Source organism: Haliotis rufescens, unplaced genomic scaffold (genome assembly GCF_023055435.1).
Source record: "Haliotis rufescens isolate VD_foot unplaced genomic scaffold, xgHalRufe1.0.p SCAF_2, whole genome shotgun sequence".
Lineage (NCBI taxonomy): Eukaryota > Metazoa > Mollusca > Gastropoda > Lepetellida > Haliotidae > Haliotis > Haliotis rufescens.
In genome coordinates, this window is record NW_025963890.1 from 46119502 (window position 1) to 46131564 (window position 12063).

At 41.4% G+C, this 12063-nt stretch overlaps 1 protein-coding gene across 2 annotated transcripts in view; it reads left to right on the forward strand.

Moving 5' to 3' along the window:
• Window positions 1-12063, forward strand: part of LOC124142184 (orexin receptor type 2-like) — a 60682-nt gene that overhangs the window by 40690 nt on the left and 7929 nt on the right. For both annotated transcript variants that reach the window (XM_046510487.2, XM_048400056.1), the window contains exon 3: window positions 11174-11297. In XM_046510487.2, coding sequence (XP_046366443.1) covers window positions 11174-11297 — 124 coding nt within the window. The remainder of the gene's footprint in view (window positions 1-11173; window positions 11298-12063) is intronic.

The following is a 12063-nucleotide window of genomic DNA, read 5'->3' on the forward strand; positions in this document are numbered from 1 at the left end:
TCAGTGCATGTTCTGCAAACTCGGGAGGCATATGCACCTACAGTAATGATCATGTTCAAACTTACCACGTGGCTAGCAAAGACATCATAACACCCACATTGTCTAATATATGACGTAACTGACAGATCATGCGTGCGCAGTATTATTACTGTCAGTTTCATTACATTGATTTACGACAATGAAAACATGTTCATGTTTAATATTTTGCCAACTTAAACGCTCTTCTTAGAGTTTCCTGCAATCGACGTCGTCATGTTATTATACTGGTTTAGTAATGGTGTGTCATTATCCTAGGACGCAACGGCGTTGGATCGTGGTGTTTTACACCACAATTATCAGATGTAATAGTTGTTTACTTGGCAGTCCAAAGCTGACAACAAAGTAAGCACGCTTTGACCACCACCGCTTCAAATCTTCATCTTAGGCGAAAAACTGGTTGAGTACGCCTAAATGGTTCTGTGCCCTCAGCATTGCCTACTAAAGCAGCGGTTTATGGCCGCCCTGGCTCTATGGTACTGATGGCAGGCTAGATGTAGTTACATTCACTGTAGCAGGAACTGTCGCTGTGGATGCTGGCTGAAGCAGCAACGCCCAGCAATGAATTTATCAGAGTTGTGCTCATCACAATAAAACAGACAAGGCCGTTGGTCGATATGTGTACACCGATAATAAATAATGGCTTACTTAAAACGTCCTAATTAACCTACCGTTGTCGTATGTAATCAAACATTAACCTCAGATAACGAGAAATATCGTTCTTGTCACAGGAGAGTTTGGATAGAAGATAGTAACAATAATTTCCAAAACAAACGTTTGGTGCATCCAGTTACGTGTAGATACAGATATGTGAGTGAGTGAGTGAGTGAGTGAGTGAGTGACTTAGTGAGTGAGTGAGTATGATTTACGCCGCTTTTTAGGTATATAATAAACCAATATAACAAACCGGTAATAATTATCTGTTAGCGCTCCCTATAACTTATGTGCATGTACCACCTTCGAACCATTTGCTGGATAATAGTGTGTACTTACATGTAGCATCTACAGTAAAAGGTAACCGCTTGCCTGTTATTATTATTACTATTATTATTATTACTATTATTATTATGTACAGATTAAAATAACAAATGCAGAAAAAAGGGTTTGGGTGATCATGGCACAGTCAGGCTGGTTAGGCCAAGACAGCCTAGTCAAGCCCAACCAGAACCTTTCGGAGAATGTGAAGACTCCCCAACACTGCAGCCTTCTGCATTACCCAGATTGTCAGAAGGGCTGTATTCCTGGTAGCAAAGCAGGGGACTCTCCCAATGTCAGTCAGCAGATTGGGAGGTACCAAACCTAAGGCACCGAGAACAATGGGGAGTCGAACAACTTGGTACTTTGGATGCAAGTGACATTTCGAAAGCGAGGTCAGCATATTTGTCATGCTTTTCCTCAATCTTGTCAATCACATTATTATTATTATTATTATTATTATTATTATTATTATTATTATTATTGACATTATTATCATTATTGTTGTTGTTGTTTATATTACATACTGGTATCATTATTATTATTATTATTATTGACATTATTATCATTATTATTATTGTTGTTGTTGTTGTTGTTGTTTATATTACATACTGGTATCATTTACTAGAGCTCCCAAGCTATCTGTGCTTGTCGTGACCACACCGTACCCCGACGGCGTTGTTTATTGCTATTGATTATATCAATCACTAACATGTCTGGTACAGATCCCCGTCATGTAGCTGCAATATTGCTGAGTGTGGCGTTAAACAACGGTGTTATCGTCATCATCATCATCATCATCATCATCATTATTATTTTTAGCCTCAGCTTCGTGAGAAGTGTCGTCGTAATATTTATTAGTTTAGGTTGAATAATGAACACCGCCGACTCAAGGATACAGCAGCGGCTGTCCTTGAGATGCGGATGACAATAACATTACCGGCCATTTACATCATTAGATTTTCTTCTTTCAGTTTGCCTCGGGCACATGTTCCCGGAGCCTTGACTTTCCAACAGATGTTAATGATAGGGAAGGTCCCCATCACCAATTTCTCACCGGTGATCGCATTTATCAGAACCTGGTTGTGGTGGCATCCAGTCCTGGTGTGTAAATAGTTAAGGGATGCTTATGGTTATGAAGTTTTAATCAACCGCCTTCTTCACAGTACAGTGAACTACGGTTATAACGAACTCAAAGGGACTACTAATTTTAGTTCGTTATAACCGTAGTTCGTTATAAGAACATTATACAGCATGACTACAGCTAGTAGTCGGGACCAAAAAGTAAGTTCGTTATATCCGTCAGTTCGTTATAAGCGTGTTCGTTATAACCGTAGTTTACTGTATTGGATTAACTGCCGGGCAAGTGAAAGTATACGCCTTGTTTGGTGGTGGCTAAAATGAAACAAACAAGAAATGGCTATTCGATGGTGATATTATATGGAGCATAACAATATATATGTCACCACAGGTGACGTTTAAGCAAAGTGGGGGTCGCAATGGCACAGTATACAGCAATGAACAAACTGAAGCGTGAATTTTCAAGCGTTTAAAATTTTTGCCCGGTAGTGTATTACCAGTCCGTTCCTCCTGATATTTGTCCGAGACTGAATATTTTGTCTACTTTCTACCAGACACGCAATATAAATGTTTCCAGGGCAACCAGAATGTCTTATGCATAATTATATCTTGGAACAAATTATCTATAAAAAATAATAATTTTAGCGCGTTTAGCATACCAGACATAAGGTCAGCACGAGCGAGCTCATATGCATCAGACCCGTGAAGATTCGGGGTAGAATAGATCTTCTGCAACCCATGCTTGCCGTAAAAGGCGACTATGCTTGTTGTAAGAGGCGAGTAACGGGATCGGGTGGTCAGAATCGCTGACTTGGTTGATGTATGTCATCGATCCCAATTGCGTGGATCGATGCTCATGATATTAATCAATGGATTGTCTGACCCAGACTCGATTATTTACAGACCGCCGTCATATAGCTGGAATATTGCTTAGTGCGGCGTTAAACAACAAACCAAATCATATGCATCATCAGTTAAAATACTGTCAGCGTCACCACCGAGCTTATATTATCATACGTCGCCTGAACGGACACACTGTCATCACGATTTTTCCATACATCGCCATGAGACAGGAGCTAACAATGCTCGACATATCTCCTATAGGAAAATTACATTCTTATGACATCTGTCAAAGGTCCATTTCATTGCAGTCGTAGCACTTAAAGCGTCATGTCTACACGGCGACTCGTGTGACACAAGACGTCCCTTTACGGCTTGACTGACTGACGGTCTAGACTTTAGTGTCACGACGTCACGCTAGCAAGAGACGTTGAACGCTGGTACACCAGAGACCCTTGTATTAAGAGTCATTGTTCTTGTAGCAACACTGTTCCTGCTACTCAAGCCCCAGTTGTGCCACGACGGAGATGAATGTTCTCTGGGGCGGCCACAACGCTGTTTGAGTAATAAGTTGTGACACTTGCCTCGACGTTAAACAGATAGATAAGTGTAAACGTAATAGTTCATTATGTGTGTAAATATAGACAAGTCCTGAGAGGTTCAATTCGCTTCAACTGTAACGGCCTACACGATGTATTATAGACCAGTTGACGAATACCGAACGGTTTTGATAATCTGATAGCCCTGGCAATCAACAGCACTGACATGAGAGTGAGTGAGTGAGTTGGGTTCTACGCCTCTTTAATATGAACATTAATACTGGTAGCAGTTTTTTTATTTGAGAAAATCACAAAATGAATGTGTGTGTCGGCGTTTGCTTTTTTTGTGAAGAGGGCACGGGTGGCCCAGTCGTCTAAGGCGCCGCGATTCGCTGTGCAGAGTTGCGTCCCTTGGGCACGCCAGAAACCTATGATTGTGGGTTCGAATCCCGGTTCGCCCCGATTATGTTTCTAGGTTTGTCAGCACCATACCCGTGCTCGTGGGTTTTACCGAAGTGGTAAACGTCTGAGTCCTGCATCACTTCGGGCTTTCCTCCAACATTAAGCTGACACGCCGCGATATAACTTGAATACTGTTAAAAGCGGCGTTAAACCCAACTCACTCACTCACTTTTTTGTGAAACTGTCGATCAGAGGCACATGTAGGGTGTTCACAGACTAATGACCCTGACAGAGGAGATTGGGTTCCACGACGTGCAGTTTGGAAATATGATAATACGGGAGTCTTTATATTCTTTATGAATATTCATGAGGAAATCGAAAACGAGGCCGACCCGGCAAGAACCCGAATTAGTTCAAAATATGGAGCGCTTGCAATCTGACACGAACCATTTACGGCATTTTCCAAAGCTGAAAAATTAACAATTATGTTACCAGTTCAGATTATATTGATAACAATGTACGTTCATCGACAATGATATGTTGTGTTGTTAATTTGTAAATTACTCTTTATTTGAGAACAACATGTATCAGTTTTTAGTTCGTTTAACAACTTTCATGTTTGTGGGTTTTTCCTCCGCTTTTCTTCTGCCTCGGGGAAAGCGTAAAAGATTATATTTGCTTCGTAGCGCGAATCGCTTGAACTTTGCGGACACACCAGTTAAAGTTGCTCGATGGTCGCGCCTTTCAACTCGCTCTTATTGGTCGATCGTCAGCCGGGTCAGCCTCGTTTTGGATTCAGTGGGCGGAGTTATGAATAAACATTGCGAGTCTCGTATGGGACGCATCATTATTAATAATATTAGGTCCATTTCTAATGCACCGAATTCCAATCACTAAGTTAGTAATCAGAGAGTTACATTATTATAGCGCCGGTCAATGGATCAGTGCGCTCTCGATTTTCATTCTCAGCTCCCTGGAGAGTATACAACGAAATCTACTTGTGAGTCACTAGACGATTAACAGTCACATTACCATTTCATCCTACCGGGTACCCATTCACTGCTGGGTGAACAGAGGCACATTTCAAACAAAGGCACATGCTTACGGATACGCTACATTTGTTCTTTGATCAAAAACATTATATGAGCTGTATATATATAATTATGTATTAACGTTAATGTCCATTAGGGGAGGGGAGGAGAAATAGGGTTCAACGTTGCGTTAAAGATTATGGCATTCATATTACGACGTGTATGCACATGTGCGTGTGCGTGCGTGTGCGTGCGTGTGCGTATGTGTGCGTGTGCGAGCATGTGCGTGTTTATTAGTCCGGACTATTACTGATTTTATAAGATACTATAACGTAGTTTTAACATGGATACCCTCTCAGACAGACGGTCGGGTAGCCTTGCGGTTAAAGCGTTAGCTCGCCACACCGAAGGCCCGGGTTCGATTCCCGACATAGGTACAATGTGTGAAGCCCATTTCTGGTGTCCCCCCGTGATATTGCTTGTATATTGCTAAAAGCGGCGTTAAACCATACTCACTCACTCACTCACTCACTCACTAACCACTCTCTCACTCACTCACTCACTCACTCACTCACTCACTCACTCACCAGTCATTGCTTTAGCCCCTGAACGTCTTATTGTATGACGCGACCGGGATCAAACCACTGACCCCCCGCTATCCGGGCAGCCGTTCTGTCGCTCTAATGTCCATTAAGTACCGCGGGTCTAGTATGACCCAGATCTCTCATATCCTCTGGTAAGTTACATGTAGCCCGACTGAGCTCCGCAATGTGTTTGGTACACGGCACAGATGGTAGATAGCCTTCACGTCAGAAACCATTTAATCAGTGTAGTGCTCATGACAGTAATAAAACAACCCAATGTGAATTGAATACAACTGATGTCTCAAGTGAACATGAAGGATTGAAGACGCGGGGTCCCTCCAACGAGGTGGGTGACAGTTGTATAACACGGGGGACATCATCGTGTCAAGCAGCTTGACTTAAAATCAATTAGAAAAAAAGATTCGCTGTTTATTTCGCGGGCTGTTCCCGTCCCTGATGTCCCGTTGAAGATCTGATGGACGAGCGGGGAATACACGACTGCACCCTGTAGTATCGCTTGTTGCATTCAAAGGCACGCGGATAATTCATCACTGACCTATAACTGGTCAAATTGATAACCCTTGATCACCGTTCCACAACAGCAGCCGTCGTTGTTGCGGCCTCGGGAATGGTAAATCGTTCTTGGAGTTATGGACGGGTGTACAAGTGTTCCATAATAGCTTAACTTATCACATTCCGTTCTCATTAGAAAGCAATGGGATGTAATCGCTAACGATGCGTTAAACGACAGTTTCAATTTACAAACTCCCCTACTTGCATGCACTGAATAGTTTCCACTTTCGGAACCACCGGACGGATTTTGCCCTTAATGATCAAATAGATAATGTCATTCCCGTGTCGTACTCTCAGCGCCATGTATCCTCATATGTTACCACTCATATGAACTTTAGTGCAATAGGTCCACGCGTATCTGCGCAGGCTGCACTCTATATAACCTTGACGTACTTGAGTAAACTTCTATTTATTCTCTCTAATACTAGTGACCGTGACGTTTATTTGTATAGTTATCGGGATGTTCCCTCTATTACCCTCTCGTGCCTGCGTATACTAGTATTTTATGTCTGCACTCTAAACTTCTATGGATGCTCTCTATATAACCGTGACGTATATGTGTATATTTCCCTTGATGCCCTCTATATAACCGTGACGAATATGTGTATATTTCCCTTGATGCTCTCTATATAACCGTGACGTATATGTGTACATTTCCATGGATGCTCTCTATATAACCGTGACGAATATGTGTATATTTCCATTGATGCTCTCTATGTAACCGTGACGTATATGTGTATATTTCTATGGATGCTCTCAATATAACAGTGACGAATATGGGTATATTTCTATGGCTGCTCTCTATATAACCGTGACGAAAATGTGTTTAGTTCTATGGATGCTCTCAATATAACAGTGACGTATATGTGTATAGTGCTATGGCTGTTCTCTATATAACCGTGACGAATATGTGTACATTTCCATGGATGCTCTCTATATAACTGTGACGAATATGTGTATATTTCCATTGATGCTCTCTATATAACCGTGACGTATATGTGTATATTTCTATGGATGCTCTCAATATAACAGTGACGAATATGGGTATATTTCTATGGCTGCTCTCTATATAACCGTGACGAAAATGTGTTTAGTTCTATGGATGCTCTCAATATAACAGTGACGTATATGTGTATAGTGCTATGGCTGTTCTCTGTATAACCGTGACGAATATGGGTATATTTCTATGGATGCTCTCAATATAACGTTGACTTTTCTGCGTATATTTCCATGGACATTATTTATATTACATTGACGTATCTGCATATAGTTCTATGGGAGCTCTCTATACATGTATGACCATGACGTCTCCTTGTATAGTACTATGGATGTTCCCTATATTAACGTGGCGTATGTATGTATAGTTATTCAGTGTACCTACTCCATCCATATACCTTGACGTATGGACATGTACGAGGGATGATTGATAAGTTCTGAGCCTCAGGTAAAATGACATTGAAATGAACCAATTTTCAACATAATCCCCTTCTACATTGCTATACTTATCCAACGATTTTATCCAAGTGTCGTAGAAGTCCTTCTCTTGGCTGCCCTTCTCCTCATTTGCTTGACGTCATCGGTCGATTCCAAATGGGTTCTGGCTAGAGCTTTCTTCATGTTTCGGAAAAGCTGAAGGACAGGGCCCGCTTGCACAACGCAATTTTAGCGCTAAGATGATCGTAACTCCCATGCTTTAACATAGGCTTTCAAGAGTCGTAGCGCTAAGATCGCTTTGTGCAAATGGGCCCAGATCCGGAGAATAGGGTCGGTGCTGAAGGAGTTCAAATAAGCTGGATGTAGAAATGGCATTATTTTGTCAACTGGAGCAATGTCCCGAGGACGAGCACGCCCTTTTTCAGCTTCCCACGTCTCTTTGTCATCATTTCATCCTGAAGTGTCTCAAAGGTGAAGCACAACGTGCTCCGTTTATTGTATGGCCTTTTGGAAGATAGTCCATGATGATGACACTCTCTGTATCCCAGAACATGGAGGCCATAACCTTTCCAGCCGATGGAACAGTCTTTGCTATTTTTGGTGGTGGTGATGTCAAATGCTTCCACTGTCTTGATTGTTGTTTGGTAGTGGTGAGCCCAATTCCTTATCAACAGTAACAAATCTTTGCAAGAGCCTGTCTGGATCAGTTTCAGACAGAGCTAGATTATCAAGAGGCATGTTGTGCCTGGTGCTTTTTGATGAGACGCTTTGGAACCCAACGACCTGATCATTTCTGCCATTGTCAAAGTTTCTGTGATTATAGAATGTACTCTCTCCTGGGAAATGCATACTAAACGAGCAATATGTCGCCTATTCATTCGCCGGTCGGTCATAACTATATCGCGGATTCTCTGGATCATTTGGTGTCGTTGACGTCACAGTCCTTCCACGCCACACTTAATTCTGCCCACCTCTTTACAGCGGCAAAGGAAGGAACATTCTTCCTTCGTGTTGTCATTTCTTCAAGGATGGCTTTTCATTTCTTTGATGGGCATTTAGAAGTTGGAGTACTTAGTAAGGATAAGAATTTATGGATGAACAACTTCTTTATTACAATTAAGAGCGACGTTTCGGTGTAGGTCCTAACACTTGCTTGATAACGGTGTTAGAACCTACACCGAAACGTCGTTCTTAATTGTAATAAAGAAGTTGTTCATCCATTAATTCTTATCCTTACTTGATGGCTTTTAATGTTAATACCCTTTGCCTGCAAATACTTGATCACTGCACGTTTGTCTATTTTCCAAAGATCACGGATCCCTGCTTATGCTCAAAGGTTATCTGTTAACCCTCGTATATGTATAGTTTTGTAGGCACGCTATATTACCATGACATTTATATTAATTTTTAAAATATTGAATTAATGCGTCCCTAAATTAATACGACTGCTGACTCTAAATGAATGCGATTTCCACCCGATCCCAGTAGAATTTTAGAGGGAAAAATTACTTCCGTGGGGTTTAACCGCTATGTATTTAATCGAACATTAATCTAATCAAACGGCAAAGAGCAGCGCTTATTAGCGCGGAGAAGAGTGCGTCCGTGAAAGAACTAACGAAAGCCATTACGTAATTTCTCGTAAGTGTTTTAATTATACTGCTCAACATAGCGTGAAGTGGAATAAATAGTTGTTTTTATTGAAGTTTCGTATTTCTGCTATCCCAAGTTGTTCCGTATTTCATTCAATACTATTTACATTAATTTTATCGAAATCGTGTGTGAACTGACGAGCAGATAGCACCAACTCTACGTTATTCACAGCAACCACGATCAGATCACTGCTATTGACGCCTTGAAACGAACCTTAGTTGACAGAGAATGGATACATATATCATAAACAAATATGGACTCGTTAAAAGTCGTTTTTGTTGTAATTTTACTATTATTCATCGACAACTAAAATAACATGATATTGGAATGCATATAATATTATTCCTGGTAAAATATGGTTTCAGATACAATTTCTTCCGATCATTGCCCCAAAAAACTTTACGATATATTATTGGACTTTTTTACCTGAATCACATGTAGGAGAAAATGTGTGGACAGCTGATTGCTCTTTCCGGCTTAGTTTACGAGATAAGATACACGGTAATTTGAATCTCTGCATATACAACAATGCCAAACATAACAAGAAACACAATTTATGTGGTTAAAAGTGTCACTCAGCATCTCCGGACATTCAGTGTATACATTGTACAGACAATTGATGTTGTGAAGCAGGTCCATCGCCAACGTATGCAAGTACTTCCCGTAACAGTAAATCGAATTACCCCTGACCAAGATTCATATGTACGACGAAAGTCATTTATTTGTGATTTTTTAGGAAACAACATTTTTTATGAGTTTGACAAATCAGAGCTGTCAAGTAAAGTTATATCTTCGAGGGTTGTGGAGGTTGGAGATGATGAAGTTGATGATTTTGTGGCAGATCAGAAAAAAAACATTGCACAAAAGACAAGATATAACGATAGGATACTGAGGGCTGACATGGCTGAAAAACTAGGCGATGATAGATTTTTCTTAGAAGGCACTGTACTTTTACATTTACAATGGTCAAACGACTTCGCTGATCAGAACATTGTACTTTAAATATAAGCTAAACCGAAAGTGTTTGACAGTCATAATATTTATGTTATTATTTCAAATACCAAACCAGTTTGCACTTTATTGTAAGCGCATATCAGATGTCAGCGAATTGGTAATTAGTTCATGACGCCATCACACACTTCCATCTTTCGTCTAAAAAATAATTGAGCCATTCGACGTCTTTACTGCAATAAGTTCTGCACTCGAAACGACACGGACATTCGCATAATATCCTCTATACACCCCACTCGTAACCTTTGCTTATCAAGTTGAAATGTTTGAAAGGTATTACTTAGAGGTTGACGATGACAAAGTAGACACAAATTGTCGATAACAACTTCTTTATTTACTGTAATGATAGCGTTTCGGTATAGATCCTTATACTGTTGTCAGCCTTGCTTGACGCAAGGTCGCCTTTACAGTAAATAAATAAGTTGTTATCCATAAATTGCGTCTCCTCAAGCTTAGTTAACATAGTATTGTAATTCATAACAGATAACTGACAAGCTAATTTCAACATATTCTTAGCCAAACACGTATTTTTTATGTAGATCACATGCAATGACCCGTGAAGATCCGGGGTAGTATAGGTCTTCAGCAGCCCATGCTTGCCGTAAAAGGCGACTATGCTTGTCGTAAGAGGCTACTGACGGGATCGGGTGGTCAGAATCGCTGACTTGGTTGATGCATGTCATCGATCCCAATTGCGTGGATCGATGCTCATGATATTAATCACTGGATTGTTTGGCCCAGACTCGATTATTTACAGACCGCCGTCATAAAGCTGGAATATTGCTGAGTGCGGCGTTAAACAACAAACCAAATCATATGCATCATCAGTAAAATACTGCGAACGTCACAATCGAGCTTATATTATGCGCGGTGTTAAATAACCAACCAACCAAACCTTACATTTAATGCAACATTTAATTTTGCGTAACATTTCGCGATGTCACAAAGATTCGACTGTGAACCATTTTACTATCAATTGCGTCTTTCAATGATATTTATTTTTGCCGTCTTGTTACAGAGGGGGAACAGTCAGCTGTGACAGCGCAACTACAAGCCCGTAGACGAGCTGCCCGGATGTTGATTGTGGTGGTGCTGGTGTTCATTATGTGTTTCCTCCCCATGTACACGTGGAACTTGATGAGGTAGGTCTGTGTTTCCTCCCCATGTACACGTGGAACTTGATGAGGTAGGTCTGTGTTTCCTCCCCATGTACACGTGGAACTTGATGAGGTAGGTCTGTGTTTCCTCCCCATGTACACGTGGAACTTGATGAGGTAGGTCTGTGTTTCCTCCCCATGTACACGTGGAACTTGATGAGGTAGGTCTGTGTTTCCTCCCCATGTACACGGGGAACTTGATGAGGTAGGTCTGTGTTTCCTCCCCATGTACACGTGGAACTTGATGAGGTATGTCTGTGTTTCCTCCCTATGTACACGTGGAACTTGATGAGGTAGGTCTGTGTTTCCTCCCCATGTACACGTGGAACTTGATGAGGAAGGTCTGTGTTACCTCCCCATGTACACGTGGAACTTGATGAGGTAGGTCTGTGTTTCCTCCCCATGTACACGTGGAACTTGATGAGGTAGGTCTGTGTTTCCTCCCCATGTACACGTGGAACTTGATGAGGTAGGTCTGTGTTTCCTCCCCATGTACACGTGGAACTTGATGAGGTAGGTCTGTGTTTCCTCCCCATGTACACGTGGAACTTGATGAGGTAGGTCTGTGTTTCCTCCCCATGTACACGTGGAACTTGATGAGGTAGGTCTGTGTTTCCTCCCCATGTACACGTGGAACTTGATGAGGTAGGTCTGTGTTTCCTCCCCATCTACACGTGGAACTTGATGAGGTAGGTCTGTGTTTCCTCCCCATATACACGTGGAACTTGATGAGGTAGGTCTGTGTTTCCTC